Genomic DNA, 22797 nt, shown 5'->3' on the forward strand with positions numbered 1-22797 from the left:
GAGAGGGAGAGAGGGAGAGGAAGCAATGATGAGGTTCGGGGAGCGGAGGAGTTGAGAGGGAAGCGGGAGTCGCCTCGCTGGCCACTTTCACTCTCCAGCCACGCTAACCCCGTTGAGGCCACTTGGTCGCTTCCATCACCGACCACGGCCGTTTGACCCCATCAAGGGTCCTTCCAGTCTCCTCAGCTGGCACTGCACTCACCACACCTACAAAAAGTCAATGCATCTCCTCCAAATCACTAAGGACACTACTTATCTACAAATATCAGCAGATTGCTCGCTGCTTGCTGGAGTTGCATCCAATGGACTGTCATTACTTGACATATATGAAATTCGTAATCTATCTTTCAGCACAGGGTATTGTGTAGACCTTCCAGGTGCAGTTGCGAGGTATAATAGTACATATAGTGGCCTCAATCCTCCCAAATATCAAGTAACGAGCCAGCAGCTTCGTTCGCTTTGTACACCCACACAGCTTGTACTTAATGCAGCTTCCTTGTTCTGTTCCTGATGATACTCGGGACTCAGATAAGTCCTCTTCAAGAGTCATAACCAAGCTTATGGTCAGGGACCAACCAAACATAAACAGTCATCGATCACATTCTCCAGTTCTCCCAGCCTTTCCTTGAGGCCTGTGTTCTCCTCCTTGAGAATACCCAGGACACTCCAAGCTTCAGAGGAAGGGACGCCATGGCAAATGTTGCACTTGGAGGAGTTGTTCCAGGAGCTTGTGATTCCCTTAGGCGTGAGACCCTTGATGACCCGATCGTACGTCGATTGGCGCGCTGGTGGGGTCGGAGCAGGCTTCAGCTCTTTCTTCGGACTCGATTTCACAGGTACTGATGTGGGAGTCGACAAGGTGACTTGAGAGATGTTCGGGGATGGCGCAACGGTTGAGGCAGGTGATTCGAGCACCTCGCGCCGGGAGAAGACACTCTCCGCGAGACTCTCGTCTCCAGAGTCAAACCCGGAATCGCTTGTGAAGGTACCATTGCTGGCCCGTTTCATGCTACGCTTGGGTGTCTGAAGCTCTGCGGCAAGGTCTGATGTGCTATCATCGTCATCACTTGATCTGATGAGCATAACACTGCGGCGACGCGCATCTTCCTCCTTGCGACGCAACTGCCTTTCCTGCTCTAGTTCTTCGGCCATGGCCTTCATAGCTTTCTCCTGCTGGATGACCTTTTCGGCCATGCCGTCCAGTTGTATTTTCAGGTTACCTATGCGTGTTCGTGTTATCTCGAGTTCCTCTTGCTTTTCGCTCTTGTCGGCCAAAACTTCGTGCAAGGCAAAAGTCCGTTGCTTATAAGCTGCTTGTAGTCGTCTGAGAATGGTATCCGCATTGCTCCGTAATGCGTCGAAAGCGTCCCGACCTTCTAGATTACTGAACCCAGGAGGGAATAGAGCAGCGTTGATGTCGAGGTTCAGAAACTCGTCGTGCGCAGGCTCAGGAAGCTCAAGCCTGGCTTCCCCTTGGCGTTTCAACCCGAAGAATGAGAACGGACTCGACGAAGTGACCTGCTTCAAAGGCGAAGGTGCCGTCATCCGCTTCTGTGCCCGGCTAGTGAGGCCAGTCGGAGCTGTGGGCATCACGTACGGCTCACGAGCACCTCGTCGCTCCATGGCGTCCTCCTCGTCGTCCGGTTCGTCGGCCTGATATCCTACTCCCAGATTCACGGGCTGCGATTTGCCTTGGAACCAGCCAGATAGACGTTTCGCACCTTCCTCAAGCCTGCGGCGTGCGGTATTCTCGGTCGGGGGACTGGGACGAGGGTTCGCGCTGTCGAGGTCTTCGAACGTTTTGGACTGGTCGGAGAAAAGCTTTCGAGAGGGAAGAGGGGCGTGCCGCTGTATGATTTCGGTGTTTGACCGGCGGTGGAGGGACGCGTGCGAAGGATATTGTTTCGCCGGTAGTGGGGATACGGTATCCGAGCTCTGTGCTAATAAGGTTGCAGGGATGCTCAGGTGGGACGGTCGAACAGCAGCCTCGTCAGGCGGGCAGCTTCCCTCCTCTGTTCCGGTCGGGGCCATTGCGGGCGACGAGGGTTTCAGGCTGTCAACAGCAGGCGTGGCTGTAGATGACGGGTGTTCGACGTCTTGTAGCATGACTGATAAGTCGGAACCTGACTGGGTGGTGGGAAGGGATGGGGACCTGGAATGATGAAGGGATGTAGTCTGTCGCACCACTTGGACACGGACTGGAATGCCACGTCGATATGTTGTCCGCTCCAATGCACGGTCACGTATGCCGCACTTGATAGCAGCTAAGAAGCAAAAGGGGCAATGAAACGAGTAGCTCCCGAAGCTCTCTCTTTTTTTTCCCCGTTGCAGCCTCCTTTCAGGTTAATGCGGGTGACGGCAAACGCAGTATGACCAATTGACAGCGGGTAGCAGCAGCAATAAAGCAAGCCTCAATGAGGTTCCGTATGGCGAAGGCAGGGACTCTTGGGGAAGGGGGCGATCTAGGGAGATGTTTACTCAGGATGATGGAATCGGCCGCCGAGCGATAGCGATAGTGCGCGAGCCCGCACGTGCCCCTGTCAGCGACCAGTGTTAAGGATTCTGCACGTTATACAATAGTCGATGGATCAATCTCATTAAACTTGTGGACCAGAATGTGTTAGGCTGTAATCCGAGTAATCGAGAAGTGCTCATTATCATATGAGACCCCGGAAACGGCTGTTTACATCCAGACGGCGCAAAATCTCGCGAGGTTGGGTGTATATTCTTAGCAACTCTCAACCTGGGCAGCCAACCACAAAAATTACGGTGGCTGGACTGGGAACTGCTTATGAATATTTCCCCACTATCACAATGAGGCAATGGCAATTAGCTAGCGAGTCATAAAAGCAAAATAAGTCGATCCAGCAGTGACAGGGTGCGTTGGGCCGTTGTCGTTGTTGTCAGGGCAGTTCCATTGGCCCGTGGAAGAAGAGTATTGATCGGGCAAGATACAAATCCACAGTCCGCAGAGTCCACATTACACTGCTCGACTCTAACGACGTCATCTGCGGTCGTGACCAAAATACAATGGTTTCTGTGACGACTGAGTAGGCTGGTAAATCATTGACGCCATCATCAACGCAGCGACGAAAGCACTCACCCCCCCTTTTTTTTCGCTTGACCTCTGAGGCCTGACATGAAAGGTCTGGATTCTTGGGGTCCCCGTTTCATGCGTACTTTTTTCCGAAAGGGCTCCACGGCCCCTGAGGAGAGATTAGAGCAATCTCGGGGTAGGGGGATATTGCCTGCGTGACATACAGGAAAGGAGGCGATCCCTGCGCAAAGGGTCGCATCGGCTGTCAGTTGTCAGGAGTACCTCTGTGTGCCTGCACTGTGTAGGAACGACATGACTGGCCAATTGTCGGAGAATATAAGTAGATCATGAATCGTACCTTGGATGATGGCTTTGCGGTAAAGGCTGCGAACCGTGGGAAAGTTAGGGAATCCGTCCTCCCGTCGTGGGTAATTTAGATAGACTTCTGCCTAAGGCGAGGAGGGGTCACATGTTCTTCGGTTTCTCTCCAATTCAACTACCTCCTTCTTCCATAAGCTAATTAAGCTTCTGCCAATTTTTGGATCTCAGAGGTCTACTAGACGCGATATCAGATGTAGTCTTGTTGCCAGTATTGCCAATTCCTGGACATCTAAGTTACTTCCTGCATCCCATCAAAGCACAATGTCATGAATTGCTCGAATCAACAGAACCAGAAAGCAATTACTGCCTGATCTCAAACTCCAGCTTCATCTCTCATCTGAGGACTGTTGATAAAGTCACACCGATCAAACAAATTTTCCCACGCTAATGCTTGCTGTACTACCGTCATCACACCGATCTCCTCCTTTCTACCTATCGCCACCTCCGACAAACCCAGAGGACCTCCGATGACCTGAATCGACAGCCTACTAGCGCTCTCGCTTGATCGTTGCTCATCAAGCATAGTCGGATATGCAGATGACCATTCCTGCAAACCAGAACCCTCTCCTCCCGGCCTACCGTCATGCACAAACCCGATAATCGCCTTACTAACCGTCTCACTCAGCGCCAGTTGTTGCAACGAGTTATCTGCACCCCCTTCTAGGTGCAGGTTATTGAACACATATGGGATATCACTGAGGTGTGCCACTCTCCACATAGGCACACCCATTGCTTCAAAGACAGGTGCAAATCTTGTCGCATTGTGCTCATACAACCAGATCCGCGATGCGTCTAAGCCTCCGGTCTGGGCATACTGCCATGAAAAGTCCAATACTGGGCAGGTGAACCAGATATCTCGACTCATCTGCGCGGCACGGTAATAGTGCGGTGAGGTCTCACCATCATAGTCTTGGCGGACCATGTGGTTGAAATCTTCCACTGGATACAATTGCAGGAGCTTTTCTTTCGTTGATTGAGAAAGGCCGTGTAGCCAGAGCCCAAAGCTACCAAGGACGTCTTCATCTGTGGATGTCTGCGGAGATGCATACCAAGCGCCATCATTGGTCACCCACGATGCTACTATGGGGATATTCTTGACGAACTTACCGGCACGCATCAGCTGGGACGGCCTGCCGTTAAGATAGTCATGGTCGATAGTCGGGTAGAAGTATCCTTCACCAAATGGGGGACGGGCTTTTCGGGCCTCATTGACAGTTACATTGGTCAGTAAGTCAGCTGGGACAGCCCGCAGGCATTCTAGGGTCTCAATGGAATGGCCGTCATCGTCTTTGGCGCATCCTACTCGCCTAGCTATGGCGACAGTGTTGTTCGCAACGAAGGCCGGGTCGCTGTTGAAATTGACACCGGGTGCGCCGGACATCATCCTACATTGTGATAGTCAGTGTGGGAACCTAGTGTTATCTATAAGAGGCTAACATTGCTTGCTGGAAAGGGACGTCCTGGGAGCCATTGAATGATGTCAGATGCAGGCCGATGTCGCTGGCTCCCACGCTCTGGCCGATAGCAGTCACTGAATGAACTGGTCAATCATCTCGCGTCTAGGTAAAGACTGTGGAAGTGATACCTCTATCTGGGTCACCCCCGAATACTTCAATGTGATCACGTACCCCTGGGACATATCAGTTCCCCAACGGAAGTCGTCTGGACACTTTAACGAAGGCATGAGACCTACACTGCAATGCAGCTCGCTGATCGCGCAAACCTGCATTTGTCTGCTTGGTCTCAATCATTGCTTTGCTTGTGGCGAAGCCAAATACTATGTGACTCAGTATCCGCAAGTTCGCAGAAAGTCGAGCGACTCTTACTTCCTAAGCGGTAGTTGATACCAACATAAATCAATGGTTTCCCTGCCGCAGCAGCTGCTCTGACCAAGCCGTCTGGCGTGTACAAAATATCGGACGCTGATCCCAGCGCATGGCCCCCTATCCCGGAAGACAAGTTGTGAGAAACAATCTCCCTTGTCCTATTGACAGAGATGACCGGACAAACCTCCATGTAACCAGACCGCAACCGGTAGCTTCGCATTGCTGTGTACTCCAGGAGGTCGAGCAATTCGCAGGCTCAGACAATTCTCACTGATATTGTTCACTTGGCTGGTGAAGGGTAGTATATCTCCCATGCCTTGAGGACACCAAGCACCAGACTTGCTAGCATCAATGATGGATTTCTTGGGCGGGCTTAGTGGGACTGGAGGTGCAAATCGTCGTTGACCGGTTGGCTCTTCTGCATAAAAAACATTCTGAAAGTGCTCAACTCCAGGAGTACGACTGCCAATGTATTTGATGTCGCGAGTGAAATCTTTGACCGTTGGTGGAAAGATGGATGCACTAACGATGAGGATGCTTGCTCTCTCCAAAAGATGATGACGGATCTGTGAGTAATATGCTGTGATGAGACTTATCGCCACAGCAACAACGCCAAAGAGAAGATTTATCTTGAGTGTGGTCATGGCTTGAGACATTAAGTACCGGTGTTGAAAAAATAACTATCAGCAGGTGCTTACAGGCCATCTATCTGAAAGCAGCATTAGGATTGAGGGTCAGAAGTGTCGGTGATGACACAATGGGTGTTGGTTCAATTAGTGCTGACTGTTAACCGGCATTTCCGGTCAGCAAATCTGTCCATCTTTTGCATCCTAATGGCCGAAGCGATGAGTCTCATTCCATGAAATTGACGCTCATATTTGGTTATTGACTTCTTTGCAAAGCAGCTCCCATAGTATATGGTACTCGGTATCTCTGCCAAGTGCCGTTGGCTCCACAACTGACCCCGCCGAAGATGACGACGAATGCTTCTTCACGTCCGTTGTTGCAAGCTGCACCTGAAGATTACTCAGTCTCTCAATAGCCGAGGATTTTTCCCGATATTCTGCGAGTCATGTATGAACTTTGGCCGATGCCATGTCAATGGCTCAATGCTGTCAAACTCCTGTTGAGGCGCCGGGTCCAATAGCTCACGCTAAGTTCAGCCAACCACCAACTTGTGGGAATATTATCAGGGGCCGCGGCCGCAGATCTGTCGATCTCACGAAAGCTGTCATCGGGTTCGTCTACGATCTAAGCGAAGCGCGTGATAACTCAATCTGAAACAACGACAGCGACTATCCCACGGGGCCAAGTTCCGGTCACGGACTCGACATGATATCCACCGAGGACCTGTTGAAAGGGTGGCCAGCGAAAGGAGGCATCAAGGGAAGGGCGTACGATCTATATAATTCAACTTTTCTCGCCGACTAACCATGATCCCGCCCAAGTCCACGTGAAGACAACATGTTGACATTCCTACTCTTCTCCCTCCCGGCCGCCGCGCAGCTGTCTGGCGCCGTCGGCCCGACGACTTCTTATGCCTCCAAGGCGGCCAACAAGGTCTGCAATATCGTCGACTACGGTGGCTTTCCCGATAATGGCACAGATATCGGCCCCGCTCTCTCAGCTGCTTGGGGTGACTGCGCCAAGGGCGGACTGGTTTATATCCCACCCGGCAACTTCTCCATGGCGACGTTTCCAGCGCTAAAGGATGGTGTCTCGTCGGCCGTGCAACTCGACGGGGTGGTTCTTCGCACCGGGGCTGAGGGCAGCACGATGTTTTCCTTCCGCGGTTGCACAGACTTTGAATTTTTCTCGGGCAACTCCCGCGGTGCTATCCAGGGCTACGGCACCGAGTACTTGTCGCAAGGTGAGTACGGCCCACGTCTCATGCGCTTCCACGACATGAGCAACTTCTCCGTGCATGGTCTCGCGCTGGTCGACTCGCCTGCGTACTACCTCACCCTGGACACGGTCAGCAATGGCGAAATCTACAACATCATCATGCGCGGGCCTACCGTCCTTGGGGGTACCGATGCGATTGACGTCTGGGGAGACAACGTATGGATCCACGACATCGAGGCAACCAACGGTGATGAGTGCGTGACGGTCAAGAACCCTGCATCCAACCTCTTGATTGAGAGCATTTACTGCAATCTCAGCGGTGGAATGTCGATCGGCTCGCTCGGCACGGGGACTGACATCCGTGACATCTACTATCGACATATTTATGCAAACGATGCGGAACCATGCTTTATCAAATACAATGGGGGCAACGGCACGGTCAGAAACATCGCCTGGGACACGGTCACGGTCCGCGGCGGCGCTTATCCGCTGTCGATTGACTCCAGCTGGGGAGCGGCAAATGACGGAGATGGAGTGGAAATCACCAACCTCACCTTCAAGGTGAACCGAACTTCTTAGGGTCTGCGGGACCGGATGCTAATTCTAGACAGAACTGGCATGGGTACAAGTCGGACAATGCACGTCCGGCTATTCGACTCCAGTGCGCATCCGAGGTGCCCTGCACGGATATCAATCTGGAGAATGTGAACATGTCCAGCGAGGATGACTACGTCTACTACGCTTGCGAGAATGCCTATGGAAATGGGGCATGCTTGGAAACGGCCTCAACCGCTGCCGCGACTGGTTATACCGCACATCAGACGGTGTCATCTATCGGGTAAGCTTTTTCTCTGCAAGTTATTTCAACACATTAACCTCTTGTCGCCAGAGTGTATACCACTACCTGGATGGTCGAAGATATTACCACGGCGATGCTGGCCAATACCTCCTATACTATCCCCCCTATGCCAACAAGCTTCTATCCGGGCCAATCTCCATACTCCGCTCTTCTACACCTGAGCGGACCTGGTGGTCTGGGTGCAGCAAGCTCTTCGGTGTACGCATCCAGTACACCTGTGGCAGGATCCTCAGCACTTCCATCTAGCACAGCCGTGGCAGGATCGTCGGCACTTTCAATCAGCACAGCCGTGGCTGCCAGCCAGCAGAGCCCAAGCTCGCCTGCCTCTAGCCAGACTGCTAGCGTTTCTGGTCAAGAAGGGCAGACTTCTTGCTCGTCGAATTACAAGGAGCCTGGGCATGGTTCAAAGCCCCATGACCACAAGGCGTTTCATCTGCATAAGGGGAGCCACCAACATAAGGGGGGTCATTACTAGAGCCCTCGCGTGTGAGTGCACGCGGGCAGTGAAAAGTTTACCACTTGATATATAGTATTTGGCTTGGAGTGTGTTCTCTCTTACTTTTTGGACAAAATATCAATACTATTGTCTAATTATATAGCGCGACATTTGCTCGGAGTGGACGCTAAATCTTGCAAAGTACTAGGAAGTATACTAGGAAGTATATGTATAGCTGGAGTGCAACTCTATTGCAAAATGTTGTGGTCACAACTCAACGAGAGGTAGACAAAAGTACTAACCTCGAAGCTACTGTTGGAGGGTGTGTATCGCTTAGATGATCAATACTCCTAATGCTTCCATACATTCGTAGTCCAGATGTCTGATCTACACCAAAAATACTGCCTGCTACAAAGTTTGGGAATCCCTTTCGATTCTAAGCCTCATCAGTGCATCATAACCATACACAAATACAGTATTATGTATGTCAGAGGCCCTACCAGGACTGACATGTCTAGAATCATCCGTCTCACTCACTCCAAGCATTCAAACAACAAAGCAGAAGCAAATGCACAAGCCATCGACGAGGTCGTTTCCTCAACTCCTTACATAAGCAAAAGTAATTAGGCGGTGAAGGATCAGCTATTCTGCCCGAGCAATTCCCAGCATCAACGGCGTTAACACAACACCGCGATAAGAGCTTTCGATACGGCCTACCATCGCTGGGTTACTCTGCCCGAACGCCCGGATACGACGTTCTCTGTAATCATTTTCTGGAACCTTTCCCTTCCGCCACACCCGACCATGGCAGCCCCAGCATCAAGCGGACTCAAGTTCCTGAGCAATGCGCTCGCGACCCCCGAACAACTCTCCAACTCGTCCTCCTCCATCGACGGGGTCGCCCCGGACCTCGAGGCCTCAATCCGCTTCGCCGGCGCCCTCCTCACGCAAGCAGCAGGAGTGTATCTCCGGTTATCGCAGGACATCATCGCGCAGGCCATTGTCACATTCACGCGGTTCTGGATCGGATCCGAAGGAGGGAGTCTTCGGATATACAACGTGCAGGTAATGGCGTTCCCTGTTCCATATTACTTCACCCCAGCCAGGCCCTACAAAACAACACAACTAGAGTTGACGCAAAACTAAAAATTCAATCATCTACGCAGGATATCTCTGCCGCGGCGCTCTACCTAACAGCCAAACTGAGCTTCCAGCCGACCTCGCCGCGCTCCGTCCTCAACGTCTACGGCTTCCTGCTGTCCAAAGAAGCGTCGCCGCTGTGGTGCACGAACCCGAGCCCGATCACCAAAGAACCCCCGAACCCGGAGACCTACGTGCTCACGGAGGGACAGTACCAGGCGCGGCGGCTGGGGCTGATGCGCACGGAGGCGCGCATCCTGCGGACGCTGGGGTTCAACACGCACGTCGTGCTGCCGCACACGGTGTCGCTGACGTACCTGCAGACGCTGGGGGTGGCGGCACCGGCGGTGGCGCGGCGGGTGTTTGAGCACCTGAACGCGGCGCTCCTGTCGCCGCAGCTTCTGTACGTGACGCACCAGCCGAATGCGCTGGCGGTGGCGGCGATCTACCTGGCGGCGCGGGAGGAAGGGGCCAAGCTGGTGAACAGTGAGTGGTGGGAGGTGTTCGATGTGGATCGCGAGGAGCTGGGGTTCCTGGTGGTGGCGATGCGCAGTATGGAGGGTTTCGCGAGGGCGGAGTTGGAGAAGTGGAAGGGGCGGGCGGTGCCGATGACGGTCGAGGAGGTGGAGGCGGAGATTGAGCGGAGGCGTGTGGAGGGGGAGTGAATTGAGATGGTGGTCAACGTGGATTGAAGCTATCCCTTCAACATCATGAGAAAGACACAGCTTGCTAGCTGGCTTGGGACTCGAAGCCCACTGCTGGAGACCGGCGGAGAGCGGTCGAGCGTCCAAGGTCCAGCTCTGGGATCGGGTCCGGCTTGCAAAGAACAAGAGTCCCCCAAGGGGTTCTCACCTGCCCGGCTGCCAGCCGGAGAAGCCTTGTCATCCAGCTGGAAAGTGATGGGACCTATTCGTGTCGCCGTAGCGGCGCTACGAACCCGGGAGGTGGCGCTCTCGGATCGGGGACGCACCAGCTGGAGAGGCAAGCTGGACCTAAGACAGAATGATGTGAGTAGTAGATGATCCGAGAAAGTGAAATGAGGTATTCTTATGCACCCATATGATGAAATCTTGCACTCAAGTAGGGACTCACGCTCACGTGCATAGTGTACCGTAATAAGTTCAGCCACATGATAAGTAGCGATAAGCCCCGCGTGCCGCAGGGCCGAGTCACCAGCGGGATCAACGTCACCCCTCATCTCCCCCTACTTCCCTTTCACCGCCAACCTGACATACTTCTCGATTACTATCTCTCTCTACAACAACTCCAACCACAACTCCAACCACAACTAACTGGACTACACTGCTCTGAATCAAAGCTTACCCACTACAGCCTCACAACCACAAAACGAAGCCCACACCCACACCCAAACTGAAACCCCACGGCCCAACACCAACGCAACCCAACAACCCCCTCCAAGTTCATCACCAACCCACCCAACCTCTCCCAAAATGAACATCCTCCACTCAACCCTAAGCACCTGGCGCGACCGCCTGGCCCCAATCTCCCGCACCTCGACCTTCCGCACGACCGGCCAAATCACACCCGAAGAGTTCGTGCTCGCCGGCGACTACCTGGTCTACAAGTTCCCGTCGTGGGCGTGGGCGGACGCCTCCTCGCCGGCGAAGCGCGTCTCGTACCTACCGGCCGGCAAACAGTTCCTGGTGACGCGGGGCGTGCCGTGCCACCGACGGTTGAACGATGATTTCGCCGGGGATGCCGGGCGGGAGGAGGAGATTGTTCGGGATATGCTTTTCGGGGATGATGCAGATGCCGCAGGTGATGAGGAGGAGGGATGGTTGAGGACTGGTGGTGGTTCTTCCTCAACACAAGCCCAGGGAGGGAGCGCTGATGGTAGCGCTGGAGGCCGGATAGGGGATATCCGCACCGTCGACGAAGCGGGGAACGTGGCCGACCGTGCCGATCAAGAGGAAGCCGAAGAAGAAGAAATCCCCGACATGGAGGATGAGGATGACGACGAGGAGGCGATTATCCGCGAGCCGGTCGGAAAGAGTTCGGGGCTTTCGACGTAGGATCTGCCCTTCCCCCCACTTTCACCTTTCAACGGAATACTGATGATGCCCCCCCTCCCCCCAGACCAACAAGAACCTACAACCTCTACATCACCTACAGCAACTTCTACCGCACCCCGCGCCTCTACCTCTCGGGCTACCTTTCGCCCTCGGAACCGCTCCCGCCCCCGCTCATGATGGAGGACATCGTCGGCGACTACAAGGACAAGACCGTCACGCTAGAGGATTTCCCCTGGTTTGATGGAAATGTCAAGATGGCCACCGTGCACCCCTGCCGCCACGCCTCGGTCATGAAGACCCTCCTGGACCGCGCAGACGCCGCGCTGAAGATTCGACGCGAGAAGGTGCGAGCCGCTGCCGCCGCCGCCCAGCAAAAACAGCAGCAAGAGACCCAGGCGGAAGGGCTGGTCGATCCCGTGCGCGGGCTTTCCCTGCACGATGCTACCCCAAAAACGGAGAGACACGGCGGCGATGAGTGGGAGGTGCTGCAGCATGACCACGATGAAGAACAAGAGGAAGAAGAGCAGTTTGCGATCCGGGTGGATCAGTATCTGGTGGTGTTTTTGAAGTTCATTGCCAGTGTGACGCCGGGGATTGAGCATGATTTTACGATGGGGGTTTGAAAGTTTGGGTGCGTCGTTTTTGTTTTGTGTGTGTTGTTGTTGAGTTCGGGTAGGTGTAGTAGGCATGAGGAGTTGGGTTCCGGTTTGGGCGTTTGTGTTTTAATTCGTGGTTACTTGACTTGACTTTACTTATCTACTCACTAACGACCATTCGACTTTGCTCTCTATTCTCTGTTGTGTAAGTATTTCTGGGTCGCTAATAAGCCTGGTTACTGTTTGTCATCTGCCCCCTCTCAAAGGGGGTTGTTTGCCTGGGCGAGACGTGACAACCGTTCGTCTGCTCCCTCAAGCAATATGAATCCCGGCCCTCCACCAGTTCATCTTCCCCTCATTTTTCCCATCTTCTTTTTCTCGCAAACTGCAAAACTCTACTAGCAAGCGAACGAGCCATGAAGAATCCGACCCACGATGTAAGCTGAAATCGGAAATAAAACCCTACCAATCTGGAATCCCATAGTGATAATAATGATAATAGCATTCCTAAATACCGAATAGATTATCATTCCCATAAATCGAAAACCACAGAATTGACTGAATAAGTGAGAGGTCGTCGTGATTAGAAAGCTAGTAATATCAGAAAACAAAAAGCGTGTCGCCCATTCAGTTCCGACGAAAAAATTACACATCATGCTAGGAGTCGACGGATGAGCACACCAGTAAATGCTCCGGTTTTGCTCCGTTGAGAAGCAGCGCATGATCGGCCAGAAATTTGTATAGAGAAGGGAAAGTATGAAAGAAAAGAAAAGAAAAAAAAGATCGCTGAGTGTTGAGAGAGAAAAGAAGACGTGCTCGAAGCGCTGCATGTAGTTTGCCACTACAAATCATACCGGATTTAAAGGATTTAGGCAGGACATTGACAAGTGTAGGCGGGGAGTGGCGGGGACACAGGCGCAGGGGCAGGCTTGTTCTCGTTCTCAGGCACCTCGGGAGCTGTCTTGGGCTCCGTGGCGGGGCTGGATTCGGGGCTGCTGGGCGCGGCGGCGGTAGCGTCGGGGCCGGACTGGGGCTGGGTCTCGGGGGCGGACTCGGGGGCAGATTCAGGCTTGGCTTCGGTAGCGGGAGCGGGAGCAGACGCGGGGGTAGAGGTAGGCTTTTCGGTCTCAGGGCCAGGTGCTGGGCCGGATTCAGCAGGAGACTCGGGGCTGGTCTCAGGCGCGGACTCAGGAGCAGGGCTGGGAGCAGTTTCAGAAGCAGTCTCAGGAGCAGACTCAGGAGCAGACTCAGGAGCAGACTCAGGAGCAGACTCAGGAGCAGACTCAGGAGCAGACTCAGGAGCAGTCTCAGGAGCAGTCTCAGGAGCAGTCTCGGGAGCAGGGCTAGGAGCAGCTCCCTCCTCAGACTCAGGAGAAGGGCAATCCTCAGCAGGTTCCTCGGCAACAGGGCTCTCAGCCTCGGGAGCAGGGGCAGGGCTAGCAGGCTTCTCAACAGGAGAGACATCAACCGGGGCAGGAACAGGAGCAGGGACAGGAGCAACAGGCTCAGAAGGACCCGCAGGCTTTTCCTGGGGAGGAGCAGGGGCGGTGGTCGGGGTTTGAGGGGACGGAGGGGCAGGGACGGGTGCAGTTCCGGGTCCTTCATGGGTAGGAGGAGCCACAGCAGAAGGGTTGGGATTGGGTGCCTCCGAGGTCTGAGGAGCAGGAGCAGGAGGGGCCGGCTCATTGTGCGATGGTGAGGGAGGTGGTGATGCCGGCTCTGTGGTTTCCGGTTGCTGAGGCTTGGGCTCGGGCTTGGGCTCGGGCTTAGACTCAGGCTTAGGTGCTTCTGAGCTCTCATGGCTCACATGGTAGAAGTTGCCCATGTTGACACTGGGTCCATCAGGAATCCCGATATTCCAAGATTGGCCTGCATCGGTACTGTCCGACTGATGCGAGCCACCGCTCTTGCCACCGTCGTTCTTGTCGCTGCCTTCGTGGTAGTGAGAGGAGGCGGCGTTGCCTCCGGTGTAGCTGGGACCGTCCGGAATCCCAATATCCCAGGCCTGGCCTGCAGCGGTGTTGCCGTCCGTTTCATGCGATCCGCTGTCCTTACTGCTGCCTTCGTGGTAGCGAGAGGAGGCGGCGCTCGCCGTGTTGTAGTAGGGTCCATCGGGAATGGAGATATCGCTGCCGCTACCCGCGAAGCTCTCTGAGTCGAATTGCCGTCTGGCCAGGGTTGTACTCTGCGATATGTTAGTTGGAATTTTCCGGACGTTCAGCTCAGAGCGACTCACCTTGGAGGCAACAGGTGCCGACAGAGCGGAAGGAGTGACGAGGGCCAGACACAAGAGTGCCGAAAGGCTCTTGGAGTTGTACATCGTAGTGAAGATCCGTGAAAAGAGTTGAGAAAGAATGTGATTGTAAGTTAAAAGAAAGTCCGCAATATGTCGGTCAGTGAGTGTATGGGAGAGAAAGAATGGAAGCTGTGACGAAGACAGCCGATGATGAGTCTGATGAAAGATTTGACTCAACCAGAATCTATCAGGTCTTTATACCCTGAAGCTGGGCCTCGTAAGGGAGTTACCCTGGGATAGCCCTTTCTAGGAGGAGGTTGTACCTTGTACCCATTGCCAGGCAACCCCCATTGGGCCTAAGCAAGGCCCACGAGACAGTGGCGTCAATTGATCCAAGATCTCGATCCAAATAGCTCTCATCTTATCAGCAGCAGCCACACTCCGTCCGGATCGTCCTAGAACAATTTCAGTCGCAGTCCTGTCTTCACCAAAGGGGCTAAGGAGATAAGGTGGGGATGTAGCTTGCTCCGGCCGGGGTCGATGCAAGGAGCCGCAGACTCATCGCTGCTGCTCGGCCAACAAATTAATCAAACAACAAAAAGTACTCCGTAGTGAGGGACCGATAGAATAAAATGAATTTAGTAGTTACACATGGTTGCCGATGCATATGCAAAAAGAAAAGGTTCAGCATCATTCAAGAGTCATCAGTCGTGGTATCCAATTAAGAAGCCAAATTCACCCATAGACACCACAGAGGGCGAATGGCTCCAAGCATATACTGGGACAAATTCATGCACCAGCAAAATAGCCTTACACTTTTCCGCAGTCCGAGATTCCAAAAGCCGTGCCAAAATTGGTGGTCTTCTTGAACCGCAATTCAGGCTCTTCGGTCTCACCCTGGCTGCGAGGCTCAGCCTCATCTTCCCCATCTTCCCTCTCCTCCCGAGAACTCCTGCGGTGGTGGCCAAGGACCTGCTTGACCTGGTCCAGAAGCCTCTGATCAAGCTCCTTCAGAAAGCTACTGTCGTGTTCCTCCTCGTTCAACAAGGAGAGCGGCCCCTTCAGAGCTGGGTCTTCCGGCAAATCTGCAAAGTACGAATCGGACTGTTCTGCAGGTTGCCGAAGCACTGCCGGAGCAAGGGGGCTGGCCTCATCTTGTACCTCCTGAGGCGACGGTTGCTCCGTGTCAATATCGCGATCGATCTTGGCCATGGGAGTATGACCGGCGTTCCTGGTCAGGTTGAATTCCGGGGGACCGAGCTCGGATAATCGCAGTTTCAAACTGTTGCGGTGCTCATTCGGGGGGCGGGTTGAGGAGGTCGGGGAGGTTTCGAGCGACGACGGTGATGGTGGTGTGATCACGCGGGCAACCACTTCAGGGGGCAGGGCAGATGATTTGAGGGTAATTCCGTCTAGCTTGCTGTCCAGCTTCTCAATCGGTACAGGAACACTGGCGCCCGTAGAGAGGTCTACTGCATGCGATTTGGGAGAAAGAGCTGCGTCCAAAGATGGCGCAGAGACATATTTGGCTCCTTGCTCCGGGATCGACGATAAAGTGTGGATGTCCGTCGTCTCCGCGTCAGGAAATACCCTGGTGGGCCGGCTCCCAGGGCTAGATCCCTCCCACACCTGCGCACTTGCGTGAAATTGGTCGGCAAAACTTACTGAGTGGGAGCGACCGTACGGGGCATTGATAGCGGAGAAGGAACTCGACGCAAAAGCGCCGGGCGGCAGCACGGTCGCCGATGCGGTGGATCCTCGCCCTCTTAGCAGGGCTTCTAGTTCAGATATCTTCGACTTCAACAACGCCCGCTCTTTTTCCCACAGTTGCCGTTCCTCATTGAACAACTTCTTTTCATTTTCGAAACTGATTCGTTGACGGTCCAGTAGTGATCGCGCTTGGTCGAGATAACTGGCACTCAGGCTCGAGTAGGTGACGCCGGCGGCACCATGGGTATACAAGTCAGGGTGCGCATTTGGCACCGATTGCGTGCGACGGACGGGGGTAGGAGTAGGAGAGAAGCGCACTTCCTTGTAAACACTCCCATGGCCATTGGGGGACTTGATTGCAGTTGCTGACTTCATTGTATTGGTTGCGGGTAACTCAAAAAGATCGGGTTTTTTGAGACACTCCAAAGGGAGGAAGGGGAGTACTTTGCTAGGTTCGTCGAGGGATGATCGCGCCCTCATAAAGGGATGGGTGGAGGGGAGAGATGAGGGGCAAAGTAGGGCGCACTAGAAACGAGGCAACAATTGGAATGAAGCGGACAATAAGGCCGTCAGTCAGTCAGTAAATCAGTGCCTTAACTAGCTCGTCTGGTAGAAAAGAAAAAAGTCCGTTGGCTGCTCGAGGCGACAGCCAAACAACTTGTGATAATGCACGGATGCAGCGACACCGCTTCGCGATGACAAGTAAGAGCCAGGGAACCACGACAACGGATCACTTTAGCAAAGTGGCGAATAAGAGGAACTCGGTGAGTGGGGGAGAGGGGGGGAGGGTGGGGGGTCAAAGCTAGTTGTCTGCAGCGGTCAATGGGCGTTTGATTGAACCCCTGATTGATAGTGTTTGGACGGTGCCTGAAACACAACTCGAAGCTGCGAGGCAAACTGTAGAGAAGGTGGGCGAGGAGGGAGAGGAGGTGTTTCGTGTGGACGAAAACGGCGGTGGTAGATAGAGGCGACCACACGAGGACGGCCAAGTGGACGTTGCGCTTGACTGGAGTTATGCGATGGGGAAAAGTGGGGATGGATGGGTGATCACAGCCTAAAAGTATGGTGGTTGAATGAGCGACAATGTCAGACTGCAATCCGACCAAATGAAGAAGACGAAGGGGGAGAGAGAGTAGAAGAGAGAATGTGAATGAGGAGGGGTGAGGGGGAGAGAGTAGAAGAATAAGAAAAGATCAGAGCCTGATGAGGAGGATGCGACCAAGAAGATCTTCGACCACCACCATCACTAAGCACTAAATGCGGGGGAAGAAACAATAAGAGTCAAGTTACTCTGCTTGTAGTACAGCTGGAGTACAACAACACGTACCAGATTTGAACGGGGAGAAAACTGACCAGGCAGGAACAGGCAGTGGAATAGTTAGCTTCCCAACAGCAGTTGTCGACATCCACCAAGAACAGGAGCAACAAGAACAAGAAGAAGAGGAGCCGGAAACAATCACTTATTAAGGTAAGAAGGTGATTCTTGAAATGACATACACTTACAATCCAGACAATAGAAGAAAACAACACCAGAAGACACAATGAGTCGATCACGAGGGGTCAATGACGTTATAGTCTGCTTTTTTTTCCTTTCCCCCCCCCCCCCTCCTCCAGGATTCACCGCAGTCATTCTCGACTGGGAAAGAGAGAAAAATAATAATCAAGAAAACAAAAATAAGCTTGCTCATTCCTGACTCAAGGCCAGATGATTTCATGGTTTCATGATCTATTCATGTGGATTATCCTTCATCATTTGGCATGTCCACCCGATAACGTAGTATTCGATGCTATGTATGTAACCGATTGCATGAGTATGTGATCGCAGTGAGTTATAGATCGAACCCGCGCGGGGCGGTAAAAAAACAAATGGGATTTCTCGCGGAATGGATAGTCGCGGTTATTTGCACCTCGACTGGTGCGCAGAATGATGACCATGATTCTCAAATACAAAAAGCAAAGTCTATATAATATACATATACAAATATGTGCAGAGATCGCGCCCCGAAAATGCCCACAGAACTCCTTGAATGACCGCCCTTATGCTGACCCAAACTCCCTTCCAGTGGGCGCAACCAGCCAAAACAATCGCAACAGAACTCCCGCCGTTGGCGACCATGCGGACACTCATAATACTGTTTTATATTATGAGTGGGGAATCACCAAAACTCAAGAAGTTTACCCTTTGGTTTAGGTAGAGTAAATCCCTCGGTTTCAGTCGGTCCTCAACGTCATCCTGCAGATGATAGTCCCCACAGGTAACCTGGAGTATAGAACAATGCCAGTCGGATACACACCAAGCGGGAAAAGAGAAAAAAAAAAAAAGAACTCCAAGCTTATGTCCACCAAGAATGAGAAGAATGAGAAGAAAAAAAAGGGTACATGGTATGATAAATGGCGATCGCGAACCAGAAGGTTGATATGAGGAATATGTCTGTTTTCCTGCTTCGAGAACACGAGGACTAACAGGCCACCGAGGACGACAAGGCCAGCATCCATCGATCCCCGGTCCCGATCCCTCTAAAAAACGAGCTTTTGAGGCGACGCCCGCGTCCGATCCTGAAGCAGCTTCTTTGCATCGTCCATAACATATCGGTGCATGGACGGTAAGGGGAAAAAATGGAGATCCTTGCCCAGGGCGCCGAACATCGTGGCTAGAGACCAGATGCCTCGCGCCGACGACTGCAGCCCCCCCACCGAGGCGGACGGGTAATAGAACCGCGGATCCAGATAGAACAGGGTGCTCTCCCAGTGCGGCAGCTTGTCGCGCAACATGCGCGCCGCTCGCTCATACTCCTTCAGCGTGCGCTTGGGCACCCCGGTCTGGGAATGGACGAAGAAGAAGATCTCGAAGCCGACGCTGCGGATGCGGTCCCGCGCCGTGGCACTGAGGGTGTCCAGGAAGGCGGCCATGCGGTCTAGGTTGAAGGAATTGAGGAAGAAGAGGGTATTGTGCGAATACACATAGTCCTCGACCTCGTCGTGGATCTGCCGGTTCACGGACAGGAGACTTCGGACTCGACCGTTCTCGCCCACCCAGCTGGGGCACATGGAGAGAGCTCGATACCGTCCGCGCGCGGTGAACACATTGCCGCGATCGTTGATCACGATCATCGGCCGGTCCATGTAGTCGTTTGGGACGTCCAGCGCATATTCATAGATCATGAGACGAAGCTCGAGGGGCAGTTTGAGAAGATGGGACGACATGCTTGCCGACTTCTTCGGAGACGCAGTAGTCACCGGCGGTCGGTCGGTATGCTGCGGTACCCCCATTGTGTTGAATCAGAGTGATGAAGAAATGACGATAATCAGATAGTAGTAGTTAGATATAGTCGCGGGGTTTAGTAAGTCAATCCTTATGTGAAGAATGAACTAGTTTCAATTAGTAGATCAGACCGGCTCATGGTACTGCCTCAGCCGTCCAATGTTTGCTTTATATATCTGGGACTGTATATCCGATCTATGTCAGTAGCATCGGCTATAAAGACCAGACTCGAGACGATCCACGTCAGGCAAGGCGTCGTCGAAGCCAGCAGACAGGTACCGGATCACCACTGGATGAACTGAGGAATCGATCAGATCATGCCAAGTGCCGTCTGATAACGCGAATGGATGTATAAGGACGCAATCCCGGGTCAGCAGTAGAAAACGAGAGCTAGAAACGGGGCCAAAAAAGCAAAGACGGATGAATATCAGACCACCCCCCTCTTTTTTGGGCTTTGGGGCTTTGGGCTTTGTTGCTTTTCTAAGACATCACCTCACATCGGCATCATTCGAATAAAATGCAGAAAGACGGCAAAAGGGGGGTAAAGTAGAGCAAAGAAAAAAAAATTATGACGAGACTCGGACCGGACCACCACCGATCGATTTTTTTTTTTTTCTTTCTTCTTTTCTTACTTAGAAATTTTTTTTTTCTTCGACCCAGAAGTTTATTCGAAAAGTTTATCGACAGGTCGAGGCTCTCGGGATTACCCGTGCCAGCCGATGAGAAAAGAGAGAGACAAAGACTATGAAGGAGTGAATCGAAATTGTGCCAGTTACTGCTTAGAGTAGTCTCAACGGCGTGGCCCCTCAGACCAGCCTACTCAATACAGAACTCATACATAGAGTACTACGAGCCCTACTAATCCGTCAGAACACCCGCAGTCTCTCAGCCATGCTCGACCCGCCGGTGATGCAATATCTAATATGTTCTTCCCCCCGCGTTTGGGGCTCGGGGACCGTTCATCCAACTTGCCGGTCCTGAATTTGCCACCGATGCCGTCACGGATGAGGAACACACCGCGCTCTAAACGCCCATGCACCTGCCTTGAAAAAGACAGCGTTCTAAAGATAATCAATTACCAGTTCCAGGACACAATCCAATTAATCAAAGCTTTATTACAGTACCATGCCGTGCCCCTTGTCCACAGTAGGCCAAATGCATACATAGGGTGAAGTATCAGGTGCGCTGGTAGATACCGAGTAACCACGCGGCCCGCAAAACGGCCAATCCCCAGGCCATCCCGACACTATCGCGCACCACATTCAATTTACTGCCCATGACCTCCCGCCAGCCCACCGGCACTTCAGCCACTGGAATGCCAGCAAACTCCGCCAGCATGAGCATTTCCACATCGAAGATCCATCCTTCGGAATGCATGTACGGGATAATATATGGCAACGATGCCCGAGTAAACAGTTTGAAGCCGCACTGGGTATCCTTGATAGTGGCGGTCTTGGATGGAGTCAACAGCCAGAGGATCAAGTGGAACGAATGCATGAGGAAATTGCGCAATTTGGACCGCTATCATCGCCGATTAGCAGGAGCTCTCCCCGCGAGTCTCGTAAATGGAGTCGTGCATGGGCGACACGATAAAGCTTACCTTGACCACCGCCTCACTTCCAACCATATGGGCGCGAGATCCCACGGCCACACCACGGCCTAGGGAGTCCTCGACCCCTTGACAGGCAGCGACAAGCTTGCCCAGATCCTCAAACTTACTGGCTCCATCGGCATCGGCAAACACCACATACTGCCCGCGGACATGTCTCATACCATGAGTCACCGCACCGCCCTTTCCTCGGTTCTCAGTGAGCGTCACCACCCGAATCGTCCCCGGAGGGATGTGGACACCCTCTTTCGTCCCCGGGGTCCAAGGACCCGAATAGCCCTTCGGGTGCAGCGAGAGCTGATGGTCCCGGGCAAACGTGAACGCCGTCTCTTCCGTCTTATCCTTGGACCCATCTGAGACGATGATGATCTCCCAGCCCTTGTTGTCGTGCACAGGGTGAGATGTCGCACTGCCATTGGCATGTCCGTTCGCTAACTTGCGCTGACGGAGGGCCTTCTGCGCTGCATCAGCATCCACGCCATTTGGAATGGCGCCGGTCACCGTCCCATACATCCGTTCCAGGTAATTTACAGCCTCTTCCAGCATACCCCCGAGACGATCTTCTTCGTTGTATGCGGGCACGACGAGAGAAAGGAACAGCTCGGGTTCCTCCACGGAAGGGTTGTCAAGGATCCGATTGGGACGCCTCTTGGCGTCCAACGCATCTTGCCAACAAGGTAAGGCTTGAGGTTCCGTGATCGCTCCATCTTTAGTGAGCGTGCGATATTGTTTCTCTTCGGGGTAAGGCTTCCGTGGTACAGGTGCGACTGCATAGAGGGTAACGTAGACCTATTTTATGAAGAAAAGCAGTCAGCCATGGCCCGAGATGACTGGCGACAAAGAGCGGAGTGCACCAAGGGATTGGTTTTAGACCAGGTGTAAACATACCAGCACAAGGAAACCAGTCAAGGTTGCGGCGAAGGTGACGAGTAATACGGAGACTGGAACATTGACCAGAAGCTCAACGCATTGAACGCAGATGTCGGACCACGCCTCTAGAGCCATGGTGCAGTCCAACAGCAAGTCGAACGGGGAGAGTCGAAGAAGCGATGGGTTGGAGCAGTCGCCGCGGAAGCCTGAAGGCGCGAGCTCAAGTGCTCAAAGGGATAAGAACAGGGACAATCCGATCCTGGCCAGCCATGCGACACGGAAAATGTCTGGAGAAAGTGGATTGGTAAAGGGTGATGAGGATAGGAAACAACAATCAAGAGGGAGAGGGAAGCGATCCCAAAGTGAGGGAGATAGCCATCCTACTATTATTGATAATTGAGGGGGAAGGAAGTGGAGGCAACGTGGTTGATCCGAGCAGGCAGGCAGCTAACGCGGGTTTAATTACGGAGTACGGGATACTCTCAGGCAAGTAAGTATGGTACGGAGTCCACTAGTTAAGTTAACTCCGCTCCTCCCGCCGAGCCGAGACAGACGGCCAACGCGCCTTACTTGTCCTTTTTGCGCGGCCTCAGTCGTCACCCAAGTGGGGACTTTCCCCTGTTGTTTCTACCTACTATCGATCGCGACATCCTTTTTTTCAAACATAAAAACTACGCCTACTGAGGCTATCTAAGCTCGACTTCAGATTCGAGGAATGTCAGGTTCGGACTTCAGTCCAATTCAGGTCTCATTGCTCTTATCGATGCTATGGATACAAGTGACTATTTGCGATATCAGGCCATGTATGCGGTTGACATCAAGTCAGAAGCATGTGCGAGTCTCTTTCTGTAACGACAATGGATCATCAAGAGTTGGAACAACCCACTTCCTGCATGGCGGTGCAGTTCTCTCTCCAGACCATTTACTTTGTTCGATGGTACAATAGTTGTGTGACTC

General features: G+C 53.1%; 9 protein-coding genes across 9 annotated transcripts; 3 read left to right on the forward strand and 6 right to left on the reverse strand.

Moving 5' to 3' along the window:
• Nucleotides 1-324: 324 nt before the first annotated feature.
• Nucleotides 325-2533, reverse strand: BO82DRAFT_436688 (uncharacterized protein). Its single transcript, XM_025641133.1, has one exon. It carries the CDS (start codon nt 2104-2106, stop codon nt 565-567), a length of 1542 nt encoding a protein of 513 aa, XP_025486580.1. The 5' UTR covers nt 2107-2533; the 3' UTR covers nt 325-564.
• A 1198-nt stretch (nt 2534-3731) lies between these two features.
• BO82DRAFT_407179 (carboxylesterase) lies at nt 3732-5888 on the reverse strand (the record flags this gene model as incomplete). Its single annotated transcript, XM_025639616.1, has 6 exons — nt 3732-4803; nt 4856-4949; nt 5004-5048; nt 5112-5195; nt 5245-5361; nt 5429-5888. The coding sequence occupies 6 exons, from the start codon at nt 5886-5888 to the stop codon at nt 3732-3734; spliced, it is 1872 nt and encodes a 623-aa protein (XP_025486581.1).
• An 820-nt stretch (nt 5889-6708) lies between these two features.
• On the forward strand, nt 6709-9065 carry BO82DRAFT_378861 (pectin lyase-like protein; the record flags this gene model as incomplete). Its single annotated transcript, XM_025637657.1, has 4 exons — nt 6709-7650; nt 7701-7927; nt 7979-8146; nt 9041-9065. 4 exons carry the CDS (start codon nt 6709-6711, stop codon nt 9063-9065), a joined length of 1362 nt encoding a protein of 453 aa, XP_025486582.1.
• On the forward strand, nt 8997-10593 carry BO82DRAFT_321990 (putative cyclin). Its single transcript, XM_025632752.1, has 2 exons — nt 8997-9449; nt 9551-10593. Exons 1-2 carry the CDS (start codon nt 9189-9191, stop codon nt 10187-10189), a joined length of 900 nt encoding a protein of 299 aa, XP_025486583.1. The 5' UTR covers nt 8997-9188; the 3' UTR covers nt 10190-10593.
• A 99-nt stretch (nt 10594-10692) lies between these two features.
• On the forward strand, nt 10693-12582 carry BO82DRAFT_359198 (ATG3/ATG10 family protein). Its single transcript, XM_025636508.1, has 2 exons — nt 10693-11553; nt 11622-12582. The coding sequence occupies exons 1-2, from the start codon at nt 10976-10978 to the stop codon at nt 12178-12180; spliced, it is 1137 nt and encodes a 378-aa protein (XP_025486584.1). The 5' UTR covers nt 10693-10975; the 3' UTR covers nt 12181-12582.
• A 439-nt stretch (nt 12583-13021) lies between these two features.
• On the reverse strand, nt 13022-14473 carry BO82DRAFT_407183 (putative cell wall protein; the record flags this gene model as incomplete). Its single annotated transcript, XM_025639617.1, has 2 exons — nt 13022-14338; nt 14390-14473. The coding sequence occupies 2 exons, from the start codon at nt 14471-14473 to the stop codon at nt 13022-13024; spliced, it is 1401 nt and encodes a 466-aa protein (XP_025486585.1).
• A 726-nt stretch (nt 14474-15199) lies between these two features.
• Nucleotides 15200-16474, reverse strand: BO82DRAFT_296424 (uncharacterized protein; the record flags this gene model as incomplete). The annotated part of the gene is made up of 2 exons (XM_025631903.1): nt 15200-16049; nt 16104-16474. 2 exons carry the CDS (start codon nt 16472-16474, stop codon nt 15200-15202), a joined length of 1221 nt encoding a protein of 406 aa, XP_025486586.1.
• A 2142-nt stretch (nt 16475-18616) lies between these two features.
• Nucleotides 18617-19303, reverse strand: BO82DRAFT_378865 (uncharacterized protein; the record flags this gene model as incomplete). The annotated part of the gene is made up of 1 exon (XM_025637658.1): nt 18617-19303. The coding sequence occupies one exon, from the start codon at nt 19301-19303 to the stop codon at nt 18617-18619; it is 687 nt and encodes a 228-aa protein (XP_025486587.1).
• A 1093-nt stretch (nt 19304-20396) lies between these two features.
• On the reverse strand, nt 20397-22288 carry BO82DRAFT_359200 (dolichyl-phosphate beta-glucosyltransferase). Its single transcript, XM_025636509.1, has 3 exons — nt 21859-22288; nt 20962-21759; nt 20397-20882 (listed from the first exon to the last, which is right to left on the reverse strand). The coding sequence occupies exons 1-3, from the start codon at nt 21973-21975 to the stop codon at nt 20538-20540; spliced, it is 1260 nt and encodes a 419-aa protein (XP_025486588.1). The 5' UTR covers nt 21976-22288; the 3' UTR covers nt 20397-20537.
• Between the last annotated feature and the right edge of the window lie 509 nt (nt 22289-22797).

The sequence above is a fragment of the Aspergillus uvarum genome, assembly GCF_003184745.1.
Source record: "Aspergillus uvarum CBS 121591 unplaced genomic scaffold BO82scaffold_86, whole genome shotgun sequence".
Taxonomy (NCBI): domain Eukaryota; kingdom Fungi; phylum Ascomycota; class Eurotiomycetes; order Eurotiales; family Aspergillaceae; genus Aspergillus; species Aspergillus uvarum.

Coding starts and splice junctions, on each gene's coding strand:
- BO82DRAFT_436688 (XM_025641133.1), bottom strand. CDS start 2,106: ATGCTACAAGACGTCGAACACCCGTCATCTACAGCCACGCCTGCTGTT.
- BO82DRAFT_321990 (XM_025632752.1), top strand. CDS start 9,189: ATGGCAGCCCCAGCATCAAGCGGACTCAAGTTCCTGAGCAATGCGCTC. Junction 9,450..9,550: donor TTCGGATATACAACGTGCAG/GTAATGGCGTTC, acceptor TCATCTACGCAG/GATATCTCTGCCGCGGCGCT.
- BO82DRAFT_359198 (XM_025636508.1), top strand. CDS start 10,976: ATGAACATCCTCCACTCAACCCTAAGCACCTGGCGCGACCGCCTGGCC. Junction 11,554..11,621: donor AAGAGTTCGGGGCTTTCGAC/GTAGGATCTGCC, acceptor CCCTCCCCCCAG/ACCAACAAGAACCTACAACC.
- BO82DRAFT_359200 (XM_025636509.1), bottom strand. CDS start 21,975: ATGGCTCTAGAGGCGTGGTCCGACATCTGCGTTCAATGCGTTGAGCTT. Junction 21,760..21,858: donor TGACTGGTTTCCTTGTGCTG/GTATGTTTACAC, acceptor TTCATAAAATAG/GTCTACGTTACCCTCTATGC. Junction 20,883..20,961: donor GAAGTGAGGCGGTGGTCAAG/GTAAGCTTTATC, acceptor CGGCGATGATAG/CGGTCCAAATTGCGCAATTT.